Source organism: Strongylocentrotus purpuratus, unplaced genomic scaffold (genome assembly GCF_000002235.5).
Source record: "Strongylocentrotus purpuratus isolate Spur 01 unplaced genomic scaffold, Spur_5.0 spur5_scaffold_3, whole genome shotgun sequence".
Classification (NCBI taxonomy): Eukaryota; Metazoa; Echinodermata; class Echinoidea; order Camarodonta; family Strongylocentrotidae; genus Strongylocentrotus; species Strongylocentrotus purpuratus.
In genome coordinates, this window is record NW_022145609.1 from 29,437,525 (window position 1) to 29,460,017 (window position 22,493).

General features: G+C 38.9%; 1 protein-coding gene across 3 annotated transcripts in view; it reads left to right on the top strand.

The window, feature by feature from the left end:
* The first annotated feature begins 3,378 nt into the window (after positions 1-3,378).
* LOC580904 overlaps positions 3,379-22,493 on the top strand; it is a 47,664-nt gene continuing 28,549 nt past the window's right edge. For all 3 annotated transcript variants that reach the window (XM_003724274.3, XM_030996265.1, XM_030996266.1), the window contains exons 1-10: positions 3,379-3,498; positions 12,904-12,973; positions 14,026-14,153; positions 15,120-15,276; positions 17,449-17,511; positions 17,819-17,880; positions 19,443-19,520; positions 20,552-20,679; positions 21,175-21,348; positions 22,167-22,272. In XM_003724274.3, the coding sequence (XP_003724322.2) occupies positions 3,481-3,498; positions 12,904-12,973; positions 14,026-14,153; positions 15,120-15,276; positions 17,449-17,511; positions 17,819-17,880; positions 19,443-19,520; positions 20,552-20,679; positions 21,175-21,348; positions 22,167-22,272 (984 nt within the window). In that variant the 5' untranslated portion in view covers positions 3,379-3,480. The remainder of the gene's footprint in view (positions 3,499-12,903; positions 12,974-14,025; positions 14,154-15,119; positions 15,277-17,448; positions 17,512-17,818; positions 17,881-19,442; positions 19,521-20,551; positions 20,680-21,174; positions 21,349-22,166; positions 22,273-22,493) is intronic.

Genomic DNA, 22,493 nt, shown 5'->3' on the forward strand with positions numbered 1-22,493 from the left:
CTGCTTAGATTATAGTCCATTTGATTGAGAGTCTAATCTAGTTTTCATTCCACAATCAGATCCGGCCAAGTCCAGCAATCAGTCCTGGATCTACTTGCACGGTCCGCAACACGACGCTCTGGGTCCGAGTGGCGGCTAGTTCCAAAACCATAATGCAGTGCAGGGCTGGAAGTCCGAGGTAGCGGCCTTAGAGCTGTACTGTTCCCGGTCCCGGTCGAGCCTCTAGGCTCTGGTCTTGTCGAGCCTCTAGGCTCTTCTCCTGACGAGCCTCTAGGCTCTGCTCCTGGCGAGCCTCTAGGCTCTGGTTCTGCCTCCGCATCAGTTCTGGTCCTGAATGTATAGGGCTTTAGTCTGACAGTCAATACACTAGTCTACTCGTAGCGTTTCCCGCGTAATATAGTGCGCAACCTTACGCCGACACAAAGTCATATTGGAGACGCGGCTGTGAGTTTACTCTGCTGGCTGTGCAGTGTGATTGTCGGCAGTTCAAAAACCGTCCCTTATCAATCTTTCATAAGTCATTCAAGATTATTGCTTGCCCTATGTGATCTGCAGTTCAATAGTATACAAATAACGCACGTCCCAGAGTGCAATAGCGGTGAATGCAGTACTAGGGTGTCTGAACGATTTTTCAATTTTCAATTTGGGATCGTTTTTCACCATTGTTGTTTGATATTTGAATAAAAAATGTTATCAGAATAATACATTTCAAATTTCAAGTCTCACCGATGTTTCTATCAAAAGTTACAGCCCCTCCAACACGCTGGTATATTCATATCATTTTGGTCAAAATCGACGAAAAAGACGTCCACGCAGAGTGATGTTGTTTTGCTAAATTTAGCCAAACAGCTGTATCGCGCGATATGCAAGCGTATGCATATCGTACGCATGCTGCTAAGCCAATCCGCGACTTGCAGCTTGAGCTACGCTGTCTCCGCGACATGTGCGATTGACTAGTATGGTTGGCGTTCGTCGCACAATAAACCCGGAAGTGAATGCACGTTATAGTCAATGGCAATATCGCGGAGACAACGCACGTTGTCTCCGCGATATTGCCATTGACTATAACGTGTATTCACTTCCGGGTTTATCGAGGGAATTGCCAACCATAATTTCAGTCACTATAATTTGGGGTTTCGTTCGTGCGCGGAGATGTTACGCGATGTAACCATGGTTTGGACTGAGCGGAGCGCACGCCTCCTAATTAGCTGATCCACCAAATAGCGAGAAGGGTATTTTTAAACTGTTATCAGTTGTGATCCCTGGGGGCTAGCGAAAATACAATCACATAGAATTGTTCCTTAGGACTGGGACTACTTATCGATCGGGGCGTCATATCTCAAAAGTGACAAACCTGAGAGTTAGCCAGGACACAATGTTTAAATTGCTGTTTTGACCAAGATATTTTTAGAATTTCGGGGGCTACGCCCCTTTGGAAATATTGGAATTCACCTGCTCTTTCATATGACACCTCATTCATTGATTATCACCTTCTGGATCACAACTGATAAAGGTTTGAATCTCGATTTGAAAAAAAAAAATTGACTTTTTTTGCATGGTCGCGCAATGCACGTAGGCTGCATAGGGATGCGTGTAATCTCTATGGGAAGAATTTTAGCACACAACATCGGGTGCGCGATCAGACACCCTAGCAGTACACGCGAGGTTTCTTTAGATTGGTGCCGCTCTGTGCAACGAGCCGCTTGCGGCGAGTTGACAGTGCGAACCATCTGAAGAAACCGAGCGTTTACTGCATTTACGTTTTGCACAACAGGGTCAAGTGCGTTATTTGTTTTATAAAATAGCGACACAAATAGCAAAAACGAAACTTTAGATCTAATAAGTTATAGAGTCTACGAGAGTTCGATCTAGATCTAGAGTCATGTTGGTTCTACTTCTAATTAGACTAAGACCTTGCAGGCTTACCAAAAAGTCAATGGGATTCATTGCCTTGGCTTGATTAAAAATAAAATCCATACAGTGGGTCTAGAGACGAGTCTACATCAGACAGCTGAAATTCCTGGCTTCATTATAAAATCCAAAAGTCAAAACAGGCCTAAATCCAAGGGAAAAGTAAAATAAAAATTTGCTTTTTAATAATACCCCGCTGGCCGCTCTAGCTAGATAGCTAGAGCTAGCTACGCGTACGTTGCGCTGGGGATCATGGTGGAGCGTACAATATTAGCTACGCGTAGCCTACAATAATTGCAATGCAACTCGAGGGAGCGCGTACTACACGTACGCGCGCGCACTGGATCTCCATGGTCACGCGTACGCACCGTGCAATATAACTTTTTACTGCGCTTTTTCTGCACTCATTTCTGCAAAATCGTGCTTGCATCAAATTTTTTTCAATGTCATGTGACGCGTATTGACCAATCACGATGCTTAAAATACTAGAGCCATTTTATAATAATAGATATGGCAATTCTTTTGACCGCTGCCACCATGTTGAAAGATCAGATGAACGGATAAATAAGAGATCACTGTAGACAAGGTTCATGTATAAGTGGCCATCTTGAAAGTGCTTTATTCATGTATCCTTCCGCCAATCGCGGCCTCATTACGCACATCAATGAACTATTGATGTTGTTCATATAGTACCACAACAACCCCCCCCCCCCCCCCCCCAACAGAACAAAATGTCAAATTTTGAATTTCGAGACAAAAAAAAAGTGTCCTCTTACCCCAAAACAAAATAGCTTGTCATATATTATACCTAGTATATAGTATGTATATAGTATGTATAGTATATAGTATGTAGTATATGCAATTTGCATATATGCCTACTGACTATTGAAATCCATATTTGTAACAGCTGAATACAATATTTTGTATCAAGGCCCGTTAAATTTGGTTACATACATCTACATTTGCCACAATCCACCCAGGTGAGGGGCCCACCCGGTATATAGGACGAAATTCCTTGAATCGGGTTGAGCGCCTTTTCCAGTGTTATCTCGGCTAAATTAGCCTGGGTAGTAATATGAATGCAGGGGCGGCAGGGAGAACAGTATTAATACTGATAAGGTATACAATACCCTCGGTAAAGAAGAATATTAGTATGATTATTATCATTACCATCAGGCCTGATTACCATTATTATTATTGTTTTTATTATTATTATCACTATTATTATTATTATTATATTATTATCACTATAATTATTATTATTATTATATTATTATCACTTTTGTTATTATTATGATTATTGTTATAATTATAATTGTTGTTATTATTATGATTATTGTTATCATTATTGTATACCTCGACGTCGCGACCTCTTTGAGAATTTGTTCTCAACTCTGCTTCCGAAAATGAATTTGAAGACACCATAATTATAATAAATTAAGAGTCCATTTCGACACTCGTCGCTAGGACGCGAGAGACTCTTAGGTTAGCGCCTATCAAATATCAAGTCAAAGCCTGAATTTTGCAGGATACTCATGTGGTAGAATAATGATTGTGCACCAGTAGATCATGCCCCTGTCTATTCCAGTAAGTATTCATTGTATTTAAGCGTCATTAAAACCTTTTAGAATTTCATTTAACTTTGCCATCCGGCGCGGCCGCGCCGCGGCTGCGGCATCCCATCAGGGCATAGTCTTCGCCTCGCTTGTCCCCATCGCGTCGGGACGGACGCCTGGTTATTGCCGCGCCGGCGAACTGACCCGTTCCAATACTTCACTTGACTAAACCAAGGCCTCCCGATCCCATTAATTCTTACAACTTTACTCTTTGTATTGTTAGGCTGCCTTAGTAGTTTGCATGGTTAGTAACTTGGTCTTACTAGTGTGGCCGGCTGCATGGTTCGAATGACATACAAAACAATACACCACCAGTTGATCATTGATGGTTGCAACGCCAACAATGCGCATGCGCAGACAGGTAGCCTCTAATCGGGCACATCTACAAGGAGGTCAATGAATATGCATATCAGTGACGTCGTGTCAATTCATGAATATTGATGTTCTTGACTGCGCGCGTACGATCGTACGTACGTACGTGCAGAATTGGGGTCATGACTGTACAATGAAGGTAATACGTGCAACACAGTGGTTCAGCCAAATCAGGGCAAAATCTTACCATTATACAGTTGTATTGTCCGTGATTATGAGGTAGAAGTGTTTGAGTGTTAAGTAAATTTATTTAGTGTGGATTTTGATACATTTTTGATACAGTTTATACAAAAATGGCGATTCTTGTGGTCGTTTTTTAACTCCAAAAAACAAGTGACGAACTCGGTCGTCGGCTAAACCACCTCCCTGTAGATGTGCCCGCCTACCTCTACATGTAGGGTGTCTGATCGCGCACCCAATGTTGTGTGCTAAAACCCTTCCCATAGAGATTGTACGCTTCCCTATGTGGTCTACGTGCATTGCGCGACCATCCAAAATTGGTCAATGATTTTATGAAAAAATTTGAAATTCAAACCTTTATAACAAATGATCCTGAAGGTGAAACTCAATAAATGAGGTGTCATATGAAAGAGCAGGTTTTTCTCCATATTCCCCATAGGGGGCCACCCCCAGAATTCTAAAAATATCTTGGTCAAAACAGCGATTGAAATGTTGTTTGCATCCTAGCTCCAAAATTTGCCACTTTCCTGAGCTGCGCCCCCGCGGCTTAAGCAGGGCTAGACGTAAGGATAATATCCAGATGCTTTTTTTTTCGCTAGCCCCAAGGGATCATTTGTTATAACAGTTTGAAAATACCCTTCCCACATTTTTGGAATCAGCTAATTAGGGAGGCGTGAGCTCCGCTCAGTCCAAACCATGGTTACATCGTAACATGTGCGCTTATAGTGAATGAAAGTATGGGTGGCCGATTCTCGCCATAGAACCCGGAAGTGAATACACGTTGTAGTCAATGGCAATATCGCGGAGATTGTCTCCGCGATATTGCCATTGACTACAACGTGTATTCACTTCCGGGTTCTATAGCGGGAACGGCCACCCATACTAGTCAATGGCACATATCGCGGAGACAGCGTGGCTCAAGCTTGCAAGTCGCGCATTGGCTGAGCAACTTGCGTACGATATGCATACGCTTGCATATCGCGCGATACAGCTGTTTGGCTAAATTTAGCAAAACAACATAACTCTGCGTGTACGTCTTTTTCGTCGATTCTGAGCAAAATGCTATGAATATTTCAGCATTTTGAAGGGGCTGTATCTTTTGATAGAAACATCGGCGAGACTTGAAATTTGAAATGTATTATTCTGATTACATTTTTAATTCAAATATCAAACAAAAATGGTGAAAAATGATCCCAAATTGAAAATTGAAAAATCGTTCAGACACCCTACTACATGTACCCGATCGAGATAGGGATCGAGTTGTGTAATAGTATTCTATATTCAATATCCGAGAGTTAACGGATGTAACATTAAAGCTCCCTTATATATGAGTTTACAACTATCAATTCAACATCTTTGCATTGATTTTCTTTGAGGTATACGTGTTTAACGTTGTCAATACATCACCTCCCTGTAGATGTGCCCGCCTCCCGCTACATGTGCCCGAGATAGGGGATATGTAGTAAGGCATACAACTTAGTGTTGTAGCCTAGAATTTCCGACATGTCATGAATATAATAAAGCTTCCTAAGATACAAATGAGTTTCATAAATATCAATTTATCTTCTTTTCATGGATTTTCTTTGGATTCTACGTGTTTTACGTTGTCAAATAACCACCTCCCTGTAGATGTGCCCGCCTCCCGCTACATGTGCCCGAGATAGGGGATATGTAGTAAGGCATACAACTTAGTGTTGTAGCCTATATTGAATTTCCGACATGTCATGAATATAATAAAGCTTCCTAAGATACAAATGAGTTTCATAAATATCAATTTATCTTCTTTTCATGGATTTTCTTTGGATTCTACGTGTTTTACGTTGTCAAATAACCACCTCCCTGTAGATGTGCCCGCCTCCCGCTACATGTGCCCGAGATAGGGGATAGACCTATGTATAGTAAGGCATACAACTTAGTGTTGTAGTAGCCTATATTGAATTTCCGACATGTCATGAATATAATAAAGCTTCCTAAGATACAATTGAGTTTCACAAATATCAATTTATCTTCTTTTCATGGATTTTCTTTGGATTCTACGTGTTTTACGTTGTCAAACAACCACCTCCCTGTAGATGTGCCCGCCTCCCTCTACATGTGCCCGATATAGGGGGAGTGTAGAAAATAGGCATATACAACTGCTGTTGTTAATTGAATTTCCGACATGAATGTAAAGGATGACATTTCACCATTATTTGTTAACAACCGTTATGGAATTAGAAATAAACCACGTTTGAATTTTATTTCCCCAAAGCCCCCCCCCCCCCCGATCTACACCTTGTTGGAATTGCAACTGATATCCCTTACCTTTCTTCATTCTCTTTTTTTCTTCTTTTCTTTCTCTCCTCTTTCCCTTTCCCTTCCCTTCCTTCCCTCTCTCTCTTTTAGATTTGCTGGGGGTGGGGGGGGGGGGGGGCAAGGTCATTTTGACCCCCACCCGCTCCACACATTGTTGGCGGGATTAACCGCAACTGATCTCCCCTCTTTTCTCCCTTTTCTTTTCTTCTTCCTCTTCCTCTTTTTTGTTCCCTTTTAGCTCTCCTCTTTTCCTTTTCATTCCTTTTCTCTTTTTTTTTAGCAGGGACGGGGGGGGGGGGGGGGGGGGGGGGGGGGGGGGGGGGGGGGGGGGGGGGGGGGGGGCAAGGGCCTTCCCCCCCCCCCTATCCACAACTTGTTGGCAGGAAAATTGCAACTGATATCCCCCTTCTTTTCTTTTCTTCTTCCTCTTTTTTCCTTCCCTTTATCTCCTCTTTTCCTTTTTTTCTTTCCCTTTCCTTCCTTCTCTTTTATTTTTTGATTGGGGGGGGGGGGGGGGGGCAACAGCCTGGAAGGCAAGTCCCCGATCTCCTTCTTCCCTCTTTTCTTTTCTTCTTCCTCTTCTTTTTTCCTTTCTCTCTTACCCATTCCCTTTTTTTCCTTCTCGCTCTCTCCTTTTTTTTTTTTTTGGCTGGGGGGCTCGGCCCTCCCTTGATCCGCGCTTGGTAACACCTACCTTTTAACTTTGTTTAACAGTGTAGAGGCCTGTACTATTACATTTATTTTCTGTGTTTGCTTTGAATTTACCATGTCTCGAATGAATTAATCAATGATTATTTTTTATTGAACCTGCATTCAAATTTATGTTTACATTCCGTATTTATCATGTGTTTGTTCTGTGTTTATCATTATATCAGGCCCCCTTGTTGCTACGAGGGCTAGATATCCCACCCCAAAATAAAAACGAAGACAAATTTCTCACGGCATTTTTTACTTTAATTGTGTTGCACTAAAAAGACCTTTTGCAGACCTCCTTACCCACCACCATCATCACACCCTCACCCCAACAAAAAAGACAATAAAATAATGTTTAATTCATATTTGGATTGCATTATCTCTTTGTACGATACATGACGCGAAAACCGTCAAGGTCCGAAAGTGTTCAAGCCCCCTATCCCCCAAAGTCTCAAACAAATCACAATTCCGAAGTGCCCCCCCCCCCACCTCTCACCCCTCTCCGGACAGTAAGGAGGCTCTTGGTCCGGCCCAACCCCGCGTGTCTTCTTGCTCCCTCGACGAGACAACTCCACCCAACAACCCCCTCTCTCGTTTACTCCCACTCTCCTCTATCAGGCTCTTACCTCCACTTGTTTCCTTTTTCTCTTTTTGTTTTCTTCTTCCTTTTTCCTTTTTTTCTTTTCTTTCTTTTCCTTTCTTTCCTCTCCTCCTTCTTTTTCTCTCTCCTTTCTTTTCCTTTTCCTATTTTCTTTTCCTTTCTTTCCCTCTCTTTCTTCCCCTCCCCTTATTTCTTTTTTCCCGACGGCAGCGCAATTTTACCGACAATATCCTGACAGGTGGGGGGGGGGGGGGGTTGTCGCACCCCCACACTCCCCTCTTTGGAGACGCCCCTAGTATGCACTGTTTCGTTCTTGAAGCAGTGTTATATTATATGTACACAAACAAATTACCTTACAGAAAACATTAACATACCCAGAGAAAGTAGTCCGTCAAATGAATCATTATCAAACAAATAAATTACTCAAAAGTATACTGAGTAATAATCAACAATCATAATTATTAAAGGATACTGATTTTAAATACAGGCCTCTACACTGTAGGTAGGTGTTACCAAGCGGATCAAGGGAGGGCCGAGCCCCCGGCCCCAGCCAAAAAAAAAAAAAGGAGAGAGCGAGAAGGAAAAGAAGGGAAAGGGAAAGAGAGAAAGGGAAAAAAGAAGAGGAAGAAGAAAAGAAAAGAGGGAAGAAGGAGATCGGGGACTTGCCTTCCAGGCTGTTGCCCCCCCCCCCCCAATCAAAAAATAAAAGAGAAGGAAGGAAAGGGAAAGAAAAAAGGGGAAAGAGGAGATAAAGGGAAGGAAAAAAGAGGAAGAAGAAAAGAAAAGAAGGGGGGATATCAGTTGCAATTTTCCTGCCAACAAGTTGTGGATGGGGGGGGGGGGGAAGGCCCTTGCCCCCCCCCCCCCCCCCCCCCCCCCCCCCCCCCCCCCCCCCCCCCCCCCCCCCCCCCCCCCGTCCCTGCTAAAAAAAAAAAGAGAAAAGGAATGAAAAGGAAAAGAGGAGAGCTAAAAGGGAACAAAAAAGAGGAAGAAGAAAAGAAAAGGGAGAAAAGAAGGGGAGATCAGTTGCGGTTAATCCCGCCAACAATGTGTGGAGCGGGTGGGGGTCAAAATGACCTTGCCCCCCCCCCCCCCCACCCCCAGCAAATCTAAAAGAGAGAGAGGGAAGGAAGGGAAGGGAAAGGGAAAGAGGAGAGAAAGAAAAAGAAGAAAAAAAGAGAATGAAGAAAGGTAAGGATATCAGTTGCAATTCCAACAAGGTGTAGATCGGGGGGGGGGGGGGGGGGGGGGGCTTTGGGGAAATAAAATTCAAACGTGGTTTATTTCTAATTCCATAACGGTTGTTTACAAATAATGGTGAAATGACATCCTTTACATTCATGTCGGAAATTCAATTAACAACAGTAGTTGTATATGCCTATTTTCTATACTCCCCCTATATCGGGCACATGTAGAGGGAGGCGGGCACATCTACAGGGAGGTGGTTGTTTGACAACGTAAAACACGTAGAATCCAAAGAAAATCCATGAAAAGAAGATAAATTGATATTTATGAAACTCATTTGTATCTTAGGAAGCTTTATTATATTCATGACATGTCGGAAATTCAATATAGGCTACAACACTAAGTTGTATGCCTTTAATATCCCCTATCAGTCGGGCACATGTAGCGGGAGGCGGGCACATCTACAGGGAGGTGGTTATATTTGACAACGTAAAACACGTAGAATCCAAAGAAAATCCATGAAAAGAAGATAAATTGATATTTATGAAACTCATTTGTATCTTAGGAAGCTTTATTATATTCATGACATGTCGGAAATTCAATATAGGCTACAACACTAAGTTGTATGCCTTACTATACATATCCCCTATCTCGGGCACATGTAGCGGGAGGCGGGCACATCTACAGGGAGGTGGTTATTTGACAACGTAAAACACGTAGAATCCAAAGAAAATCCATGAAAAGAAGATAAATTGATATTTATGAAACTCCTTTGTATCTTAGGAAGCTTTATTATATTCATGACATGTCGGAAATTCAATATAGGCTACAACACTAAGTTGTATGCCTTACTATACATATCCCCTATCTCGGGCACATGTAGCGGGAGGCGGGCACATCTACAGGGAGGTGGTTATTTGACAACGTAAAACACGTAGAATCCAAAGAAAATCCATGAAAAGAAGATAAATTGATATTTATGAAACTCCTTTGTATCTTAGGAAGCTTTATTATATTCATGACATGTCGGAAATTCAATATAGGCTACAACACTAAGTTGTATGCCTTACTACATATCCCCTATCTCGGGCACATGTAGCGGGAGGCGGGCACATCTACAGGGAGGTGGTTATTTGACAACGTAAAACACGTAGAATCCAAAGAAAATCCATGAAAAGAAGATAAATTGATATTTGTGAAACTCAATTGTATCTTAGGAAGCTTTATTATATTCATGACATGTCGGAAATTCAATATAGGCTACTACAACACTAAGTTGTATGCCTTACTATACATATCCCCTATCTCGGGCACATGTAGCGGGAGGCGGGCACATCTACAGGGAGGTGGTTATTTGACAACGTAAAACACGTAGAATCCAAAGAAAATCCATGAAAAGAAGATAAATTGATATTTATGAAACTCCTTTGTATCTTAGGAAGCTTTATTATATTCATGACATGTCGGAAATTCAATATAGGCTACAACACTAAGTTGTATGCCTTACTATACATATCCCCTATCTCGGGCACATGTAGCGGGAGGCGGGCACATCTCCAGGGAGGTGGTTATTTGACAACGTAAAACACGTAGAATCCAAAGAAAATCCATGAAAAGAAGATAAATTGATATTTATGAAACTCCTTTGTATCTTAGGAAGCTTTATTATATTCATGACATGTCGGAAATTCAATATAGGCTACAACACTAAGTTGTATGCCTTACTACATATCCCCTATCTCGGGCACATGTAGCGGGAGGCGGGCACATCTACAGGGAGGTGGTTATTTGACAACGTAAAACACGTAGAATCCAAAGAAAATCCATGAAAAGAAGATAAATTGATATTTGTGAAACTCAATTGTATCTTAGGAAGCTTTATTATATTCATGACATGTCGGAAATTCAATATAGGCTACTACAACACTAAGTTGTATGCCTTACTATACATATCCCCTATCTCGGGCACATGTAGCGGGAGGCGGGCACATCTACAGGGAGGTGGTTATTTGACAACGTAAAACACGTAGAATCCAAAGAAAATCCATGAAAAGAAGATAAATTGATATTTATGAAACTCATTTGTATCTTAGGAAGCTTTATTATATTCATGACATGTCGGAAATTCAATATAGGCTACAACACTAAGTTGTATGCCTTACTACATATCCCCTATCTCGGGCACATGTAGCGGGAGGCGGGCACATCTACAGAGAGGTGATGTATTGACAACGTTAAACACGTATACCTCAAAGAAAATCAATGCAAAGATGTTGAATTGATAGTTGTAAACTCATATATAAGGGATCTTTAATGTTACATCCGTTAACTCTCGGATATTGAATATAGAATACTATTTTATTACACAACTCGATCCCTATCTCGATCGGGTACATGTAGAGGTAGGCGGGCACATCTACAGGGAGGTGGTTTAGCCGACGACCGAGTTGGTCACTTGTTTTTTGGAGTTAAAAAACGACCAAAAGAATCGCCATTTTGTATAAACTGTATCAAAAATGTATCAAAATCCACACTAAATAAATTTACTTAACACTCAAACACTTCTACCTCATAATCACGGACAATACAACTGTATAATGGTAAGATTTTGCCGTGATTTGGCTGAACCACTGTGTTGCACGTATTACCTTCATTGTACAGTCATGACCCCAATTCTGCACGTACGTACGTACGATCGTACGCGCGCAGTCAAGAACATCAATATTCATGAATTGACACGACGTCACTGATATGCATATTCATTGACCCCCTTGTAGATGTGCCCGATTAGAGGCTACCCATTATGGCCGGCTTTGGCCGCCATTTTAACTTACGAGTAAACAAACCACTGACCTCTAGAGGTCAGTGGTTTACGCGTAAATTTAGACGGCGCCCATGCAAATATGATGTGAGTGCACAGCGCTGGCAGTGATGCAACAATACATGCGCATCTGAAAACATTGATGTCACTGCCTGCGCTGTGCGCTCACATCATTCATATTTGCATGGACGCTATCTTAATTTATGCGTAAACCACTGACCTCTAGATCTACTTGTAAATTAAAATGGCAACCGTAAACTTGTGTATTGGCATTGCATTGTAAGGTTGAAGGTGCACGTAGAGTTAGCTTACAATTAATTAACGCATGCGCAGATCGTTCATCTGATCTTAGCCTCATTTTCGTAAGTTGGCGCCTAGCCTAGCCGACATGAGCCCTTCAGTTTGGCAATCGCTGTTCTCCATTCACTCAATGCTCAGTATAAGATATTTGTGCGAGGAGCAAGCTTGCGATTTCCCGTTTTTTTCGATACCAAAATTATGATATTTCAGTCAAACTAGTATTAGTCTAGTACCACATGCAGCTTCGGTTTTTTAGTCTTGATGTCATGATCTACCATTTTCAGTCTTTAATAATTTTATTAAGAAGGAGAATGATGAAGAAGAACGTAATAGGCAGAGTCAGTAAACAAAAAAAGCTGAAGTTCTGCAACAATCATCAAGGTTGAAGGAAGCAGATCGACTACACTGAAGAAGAAGATCCAGAACAATTTTACAAAGAAGAATAAGAATTGGTTATTCTATGTAGACACTAGAATAACTGAAGAAGAATACATGAACAACAAGAAGACAGAAGGAAAAGAATTAGAATAGGAAGAAGAAAACCAAAGTTAGCAATTCAAAAGAAAAGGCTGCCAAGAGCCATATCAATAAACACAATTTCTTTTCCTTTTCCCTCTTTTGAAAGTTTGGGCCCCAAAATTTCATATTTTCTTTTACTATTTTGCAAAGAATAAAAACACCCAAGAAGAGAATTAGAAATCATGTTGGAGCCTCTTGGTTGCCTTATGGCTGCCCCAGGATTTGTTATCGTCTTGTTGGATCTCTTCTGAATCCTCAACAAGGTCTAAATGTCTTTTTCTTGAAAAATATTTTCAGTTTATTTTATATAAAGTTTCCCACTTCATCCGTAGTTCATCATTTTGCATTTTGACACTGAGATCATTTAAAAAATAGATAACAAACTGATCTAATCATATTTAATATTACAGCTCCTGAGGAGGAGGTGCAGAGGACCTCTGAATGAAGTCAAATATGTTGACTTGGCTAATCGTGGTCTTGGTAAGCTTGTGCTGAAGCAATATTTCATTTGGGGAAAATGTAGACAAGGTTTATAGATAATTTGTGGCATTGATGTTGTTGTTGTTTTTTGTCATTTTTTTTCTATTCAACCTTCTGTAAATATATTTTGATATAATAATGAACAGCTACCCTAACAACAAGAAGTAAATATATTGAGTAAAAACATGTAGAGATGGACTGACTGTTTCAAAAAGAAGACTTGTCTTTTAAAGACTGACCTGCTGAAAGACGGATTGAAAAAAAGGGTGTGTCTAGATACTTAGAAATAATACTGTCACATTTTTGGACCCTGGTTCTGATGAGATATGACTCAACACTCCTGATAGAGTAAAACAAGTCCTTTGGATTTTATGCAAAATATCTATTATTAAAAGTGACCCTATAATCCATGAATATGTGCCAATCATGCTATTGTCAGCATATCTTTGAAGATTTGTGAAAAACTGTTCTATAACTTCTATTCATTGGACATTTTGTAGCAAGGATGAAGAATCCAAATTTTTTTTATTGACTGAAAATGAATTTTCCATAGAACCAATCTGTCTTGACATACACAATGTCAACTGTACCCGTCAGTCCGCATTTCTATAATTTGTTGCAAAAATGTTTGTAATTCTTATTTAATTTGTACAGGGGGTGTTTCACAAAGATCCTAAGTTGAACTTATCTCTAAGTTGGACTCAACATTTATGGAAAGCCGTTCGCATCTATGAAAATATTTTGTAAAAGTTATTTTTAAAAGGCATAAAATGTTGATTCAAATCATTCATATTTTCTGTTATCAAGTAGATTTCATGTTCTTGATGTGGAATTTATAAAAAGTCTAAAATACTTGAATTTTCGCTTTTTAATATATTCTATTTTAAGGCTACAAATGGCTCTCCATAATTTTTAAGTCCAGCTTTAATAGAGTTGAGTTCGACTTAGGATCTTTGTGAAACACCTCCCGGGTTTGGAAGGTCAGGTTTGCATGATGTGTGTTATTGAGGTATTATTTTAATCTTTATGTGTTTTCCGTCATTATCCTATAGCGAAGATAGAGAATCTCAATGTGCTTCCCAAGCTAGAGACATTGATTCTCAAAGGCAATGATATCAGTCTGGTTCAGAATCTTATGGTATGTCATCACCTATGGCATCTGCATCTTGGAAACAATCAGGTGAATATAGATATTAAAATATACTCTTTATAACGTGTTCAATCATAGCAATAGTCCATGTGAGATTCTTTGAGAAAAGGTGTTGATAGGTTGATGTATATAGTTAACACCCACTTTCTTGTTGGACAGTAGTACCGTAAGCAAATAAGTACTGTTTGTGAAGGTGGTGGGACAAACTGTCACTTCCGAGGCGATCTGAATCGAAATAGCTATCTTTCAGAAGCAGAGCTGAGGAAAGATAGCGTACATACATTCAGATCGCTGAGGAAGTTCGCCTGAAACCAAAAGGTGATTATTTGCTTCATATTCCACATCGGAACAGTTCACCATTTTAGAGCAACAAGTCATTAATTAACAGATAGCAAACGGCGTACGATACGTACAGTGCATGCAGTACTTCCGTACGTACATGTATATACGCAACGTATACAATCTTCAGTGACAGTAAGTGCGTTGCACTGTGTAGATAGAACTACTATCTACACAGTGCAACACACTTTCACTGAAGATAGTACACAGTGTAACAAACTTTTCTTCTCCCATCAATGATGGGCGAACTATCTTTCATCACGTGATTTACTTTTGACCAATCGTAGCGCAATATTCTTAGTAAGTTGATTATAATCCCATATATTACTTGTCATATCCATCATTTGCCTCAAAATTGTATTGTGTTGTTGCAAATTTGCATATCTATCAACTATGTTTATTTATTTATTTATTCATTTATTCAGTTATTCATTTATTCATTCAGTTATTCATCCGTGGCCCCGTCTTATAAAGAGTTGATATCAATCGCAACTACTGTACGTACATAAGAGATAGGAGACTGCTAACTTGCGATTGATTGGAGGACATATAATTGATTTGGATCAATCGTAACTCTAAGACAGGGTCCAGTTTTTCATTCATTCATGCATTCATTCATGTATTCATGTAATTTCAAAATCGTTGTATCTGCTGCAGGTCACCAATCTTGATGGGCTGAGTAAGTTTGTGGCTCTCGGCACTCTCAATCTGAGTCTCAATAACTTATCATGGAGTGACCTGAGACATATCAGACACATGTACATCCTGGAACTTAGTCTCCATGGTAACCCAAAACTGGATAGAGATCCCTACTGTAAGTACAGAAATGTATTTAACTGACTGAGTACAATGAGTGATTTCAAGTTAGGTGTTATAGTGTTAGTGCTTAGAGCAATCAAGAGCTCTTAAATCAAGCTTAAAATTTGCTGATGAAATCAAGAGCCTGATACCGATATTAATATCGATAGCTTAACACTAACACCGAACTGGAAATCAACATTTGCTTAATCTCTAGGGGCAAGCGTTAGTGAATAGGACATTTACATGTAAAATATTAACACCAGCCACAAAGGTGGGTTCAGCAGACGACAATTTTGCAAAATCAATAACACTAGCTACCGGAAATTGACGATATTCTTAGGTCGAAGTCTTAACACCAGCTGATTTCCATTCAATTTAAATTCAAATTCAATAAGGGTTTATTCATATGACGTTCTGGCAGCCGAAGCTGAATTGCAGGTCATTTATGCAAGGTAAAAACATGATATTTAAAATACAGCATTATACACGTTAACATAAAATAAAATGAATGACATATACATGTAAAAGGGTAAATATACTAGTTACATTTATACACATAATAGGCAGCATCATTAAACATCAAAATATAAAAAATACATGAAGCTTACTTTTTTGAATAATAATCGTTTAAGATATGAACTAAATAGGGAATAGAGCTATTATTAATACGATTGGTTTTACAAATAAATTTAGAATATTTCTGTACATTTCGTAAATTAAATTCAACAATTCTTTGACTTGGCTAAGTTAATGGTGAAATAAAAAGAGAGTTTATTCCTACGTTCTTCCAACGTTAACAAATTGCACAATTCTAGAGCATGATTATATGTTTCATACAATTAAGTCCCAAAATAATTCTACATGCCCGTTTTTGTATTCGTTCAATATTATCTGTTTGTTTACGTGTTAGGTTGGAATGAAAAAGTGGTGCATAATACTCTATCATTGGTCTTATTTATCCAGTATAAACAATAACAAGATCACTAATAGGTAAATTCAAACGTTTCCATTTCGGTGTTTAGGGCTGGTGTTACTGTTTATTTAACACAAAAACCCGCCCTTAATGGTAACATCCAACTTGAATCACTCAATGTAGTACTGGAGGAACCTCAATTTTGTATAGACTGCAGCCAGAGTTAGCTCAAGCTTTGTATCACTTAGTTTTTTTGGTTTAACTTTTCATAATACCCTTCTTTAAATGCAGAATTTTTCAGGGTATAATTGTATAATTGGGAATCGTGTTTCATGGTCTATATCACTTTGGTGAATATGACCCAGAGATTAGTCCGAAGCATTGGGGCTAACATGATCCCCTGCCCCTCCCCTAAAGTAGAAAGAGAAAATAAAGGAGAGGAAAGGAAAGGGAACAAAAACAGAAGGTGAAAAATATGGCACTGATTATCATGGTCTGTTTGTGTTTGTACATGACATCGGCGCAGAATATGAAAAAAACAAACTTTTTCACTTTGAACAAAACTTTATTATCAGTGTCATCCCTTGTCTAAGCCTTTTAATTTCGTTATTACTAGAGTACTCAACATACAGAAATACGCTTTGCGGGAAATGTTGTCTACCGAGTACTGGAGGGGTGTTTACTATTTTTTTGAAGGATAAATGACCTTCTGGTTTTCAGTAGATTATATGGTGTAGGTGCCGGTATAGTTGAGTTTTAAATGTGTTAGGAGCCCCAAACATTTGATGGAAAAATAATTTCACTTAAATTGTATCCTAATGTGAAAGACGATGTCATGTAAGACATGTTTCCGCAAAGATTTTGAAAACAAATATGTTTAGAGTCAAATATTGATGAAAGAATACAAAATTTAGGGTTTTTGCGTACAACAGAAAACCCAAACTTTGTATTCTTTGATCAATATTGGTCTTCAAACACATTTTTTTGGGGAAATCTGTGCAGTAGTGTGTCTTAAATGACACCCTCTTTCACATAATTTGGGGCTCCTAACACTTAAGAGGGGCTTTAAATTAAAAGTTTGAAGGCAGTATAAGCACTGTATGTTCAAGGTTATCAATGTGCTGCAAGAAATATATATATATATATATATATATATATATATATATATATATATATATATACACATGTACATGTATATATTGTGTGATTTATCAACAAGTATATTTTATCTTCTAATTTAATTTAATTTAACTTTCTTCATGTTGTCTTTAGATCGTCTCCATGTGATTGATTGTCTACCTAATGTGTGGATGTTGGATGGAAGACTTATAACATGTGAGTAGTAGAACTATATTAACCTAGCTATCCATAACCCTTTGATGAAACCCATTTTCTGAGATGGGTCATATGCTACACAGGCAACTGTGTGAATTGTTTTGGAGTTTGTTTTGTGCAGTCCCACTATGAGGAGATTCTTTTCATGATGGATATGATAATAGTAGCTATTCTCTTTGACTTGGTTTTGAACCCAGGACCATTCCAGGCCCAAACCTCTGCTCTATGAATAAATCACAATCATCCCTAATCATCATGTTTTCCACGGTTTCTCAATATGATGTCTTCTTTCATGTTATACATGTAGCTGCTGAGAGGATTCAAGTTGAGCATTTCTTTCAGGATACCTCTGTCTCAGATCACCCAGTGGTAAGATCATTGTTTATCTATATTCTTTTCTTCTCTGATAATGCTGATTAATATCGACAACTTTAAGTCCTCTTCGAGGGACTTGATAATGAGGATTATATACCTCACTTAAGTAATCCAGCCATCTGATTGGTCGAAATTGCATTCATAAACTTCAACTGTTCCTGTAAAATTCCCGGTAACCATGCTTAAAACATTTAATATTTTTAATAACCATGGTTATTAAAAAAATAGGTCAGTCTCCATGGTTACCCCATAGGTTTACATGTTAAAAAATGGTTTGAGCGATGGAGGATACCGTATGTGTGCGAATAATTGGTCGGTAATTTCAATACAATTGAATCTCGATCGATCTTACCGACAATTTTATCTTGCATTGTTGACATGAAGACGAAAATAAACTTCCAAAAACAAAAAAACAACATCTGCCGATAGATCTTGATCTAAGTTCGTGCCAATATGCATTGCAAAAGTAAAAGAAGAGTCCGTATATGGAGCTTTTGCGAAGCATTCATCACACGCAAAGCCGGTTTCAATCCATTTTAATGTATATATAGTACAAAACTGCCAAGCATGTTAATAACGCGCGATGGCCGAGAGGTCTGAGGCGCTGACTTGAGATACATCACCTTTTGTACGCAAGAGTTCGAATCTCATCTTGGACCAAAAAAAAAAGTATTTTTTATTTTTTATTTTTTAGTCTATTTTTTTTCGGCATATAAAAGTATTAATGACTGCTTTAATATTCGAGAAATAGTTGTTTTTATACGCTCTCGGGAAGGTTACAATTGGGCTATTCCCCTCGGCACGCCTCGGGTAATAGCACAATTCTAACCTTCCCTTGAGCGTATAAAAACAACTATTTCTCTCAAAGCAGTCATTAATACTATATTAATGCCTTACCAAAGGGCACAAATGCTTACACTTAATTGGTATTGAACCCAGGACCTCCTGCTTACAAGACCACTGCTCTACCACTGAGCCATCACGCCTCCTAACTATGTTATCTATAGTATAGTGAATGTATGGGTATTCGCTAATTTTCAGTCGTGGACAATACTCTACTGCTCCTTTCATTACTTAGTACAGTGTAGGTGGGTTTCTTTCATATACATGTAGTTGGTAGACTAGTCTATGCATAGGAATGGGCTTATTGTGCATTGTGTGAGGCACATGCACAATAACTGCAATGTTGTTAAAGAAAATTTAATGAACATTTTGGAGTAACCTGTTTAGCAATTTTTATGCAATTGTGCTCTCATTGATTCATGTTTAGAAGAAATTTTCCTTTCAAAGATAAAAGCTTGCACAGAATATTATAAATTCAAGTTAGCTTTGTAAAGATATTGTTAAATAGTTTGCTCATCCTTAGATTTTCCAATGGACTCAAAATGTCTTGGTAATGGTGCAAAATATCATTCTCTATATATAGTATGATAATGATATGTTAAATTAGTTTGGTTACCACAACTGTCCTAAAATTCCTTCTGGTATGTTTAGGGATTCAAAACTATGCAAATTACAGTAATTTTTGTTGTTGGTTTGTGGTTTTTGTTTGCCAGAGACACAAGCTTCCCAAGGAGCAATTCGTGCCCACCTCTCAAAAGAAGATCCAAGTCCATGGAATCTACGGTCATAAGGTAAACTATACTGATGCTAGATTTTCATCTTTTTGGAGCCAGAAAGACATTAAAGGGGAATTCCACTGTGACAAAAATTCTGTTTTGATACAAGGAAAAAAATGAGAAGAACATATAAGTGAAGGTTTGAGAAAAATCGGACAATAAATAAGAAAGTTATGGATTTTTTAAACCCGTAACTTTTCATGAAGTATTTCAAATCAGTTAATCGAATTGGCATAGCGGTCTCTAAATAATAATAATGATAATAATATTTAGCTTTTATATAGCGCCTAATAGAAATGTCTCTATTAGCGCTTTACAAATATACTATTACCCAGGTCATTGGATTCAGTGCTTGCCCGCACACACACTGTGTGCACAATCTCCACTCCTTGGGGAGCATTCCAGCCAGGCGTTACATTTACATGACGCTCAAAAACTGTTTGACCAACAATGACGGTCGCATCCTACCGGGTACCCATTTAACACCTGGGTGGAGAGTAGCAAGTGCAGGTTAATATCTTGCCAAAGTATATTAGTGCAGTGTCGGGATTCAAACCCTCGACCTTCGCATCTTTCGTCAAGCGCCTTAAACCACTCGACCACAACACTCCCACAAATAAGATGTCACCCCCTCACATTTTATCCTTTGTTGAATGCAAGAAATGTCATTGAATTTGATCATATATCACGGATAACATGTTCTTTCATGCACCCCCATGTAGATTACAAATAGTGTTCCACTGTATAAATTTTTAGAGTGTATTAGCCTGTTTTGATTTTCAAGTATAATTCGTCGCTGTTTTCACGAAGTGACGGTAGTGAAAAAAAATTGCATTCACTTTGCGTGACGATTTTTCTCACTACCGTCACTTTGTGAAAACAGGGACAAATTTTTTTCTTCTTCAGATCAAATGATATTAGAAACAGTACTAGTATTTGGTTGGTTAAACTTTGTCTTCGTTTGTAAAAGTTACCAACTTTTTTATTTTAATGGCAATTATTCCATTTTCTTAAGTGTAGATAATAACCCATTGATTCCTTCACAGACAACGCATTTCATGATGAAGTTTCCAACAAATGGTGACCTCAATGTTGGCACAGATCTTAGACGGCTGGCTTATATGGCTTACAATATACAAGAAGACATCTTAACAGAGTGCCAGCAAACGCAAAGGTAAGTCAGCTACTGATTGAAGTCTTTAGAGCCCGTTTGCACTAGTTTGGCCAGGGGGATTAGACCTCCCTGCAAGGTCACTGAAAGGTGGTTATCTCATCAAATCAGCTCTCAATTAACAACGTGCCTCAACAGGCACCGATTAGGGATTGTTTGCTATATCGAGGGCCCAAGTAGCTAAAAGTAGTGGAGTGGGGCTTTAAGTTTTTACATCAACTATAAATTTGACAGATTGTTACATCATTGGCACAAACTTGTTGATTACCTGGACATTTTTAAATCACAAAGTTATCAAAATTACCCTTCCCATAACATGCCTGTGTGTTCAACTTCACCATAAACCATTTATAGTTTGCGGCATTTGGTACCCCAAAAGGTCAAATTACATCTTATCCAGTTGGTTTATCCATTGCGCTTATAATTCACATTTTGAATTCATCAAGTTCTTCAACATATTAAACTGAGTTTGTATTTGTTGCCACTTCACTTCTGCAGCAGAAATCCAGGTTTGACATGCAAGAATTTTGTGGAGCAGCTCCTGGAGATCCGCTCAGCAGACAGGGAGAAGTGTAACATCCTTCTCATATTGCTTGTAGCTTCTTTAGAGTTTACTATCCCACATTCACTGCTGCAGGATGCCCTGACTGTCACCAACCTTAGAGACATTATGTGAGAATACAAATAATACACAGCTATGAGGGCATTAGTAAGAATTACCCACACAAGGTACCTGTGGAACAGTCTAACACGCCCGAGGCGGTAGCCGAGGGTGTTTGGACTGTTTTGAAGGTACACAGTGTGGGTAATTTTTACTTATGCCGGAACGAAATGATGTATATGATTCGTTTTATAAGATTATGTGTTATATGTATTTTTTTTATAAAATGATGTTTTATAACATGATTTTACTCATGACCAGTTATTAGAATTGGATAATGACCGGTCACTATCCAAATTACGCGTTAGGCAAAAAAAAAATGCTTGGTCACATGTACGCTTTCAACCAATCATTTGATTAGGATCCACGTTATCATCTTATAATATTTGATATATGGCACATGTGTGTAACTTCTTACTAACTTGACCTTTAACCTATAGATCGAGCATAGTAACTTTTTAATTGCATGTTTTTTAAATTGAGTTTAATGGAAAGTTCTGCACAAATAGTACATAATTTGACAAAAAGCATCCTATTTTGAAAGTAGGCACCTCCAAAGTAAGTAGGTCATTGACCTGTTTATATTGTAGGCTTATTTGATAGTATATGGGAAGCAAGAAGAACAATTACATGTATATGTTCACCTCAATCCTCTCTTAGTCAAGGACTCATTCTGTTTATTGATTATACGTCTAGTGAATGAACCTCTCTACAAAACCACTCATCATTATCTCCATAGATTGATTTACATGAATATTGCCTTCACATGTTGCAATGATAATGAGCAGCTTACTAAGATGATGTTTTTCATCAATTTATACCTCCACAGAGATGACTTTGATAGTCTAGATCTGTTACTGATGACACAGAATCATCAATGCCGGGTTCTTTCTCTCTTACTCAGTGCTGTCAAGGTGGACAGAGATGACCATCAGGTAATGTTTACTCATCCTTTATTCCCTCTACCATCTGTCTTCCTTCCTCCCCTCCCTCCCTCACTCTCTCTCTCCCGTCCATCCTTTCCTTTATATTCTTTTCCCCTTCCTTCTTTTTCTGTTTTGTTTCCTTTACATCAACATATATGTTATCTGCCTCTCATGGCTATATTCCCTCCCTCTTTCCCTTTATATTTTCCCCCTTCCATCTTGTCCTCTAT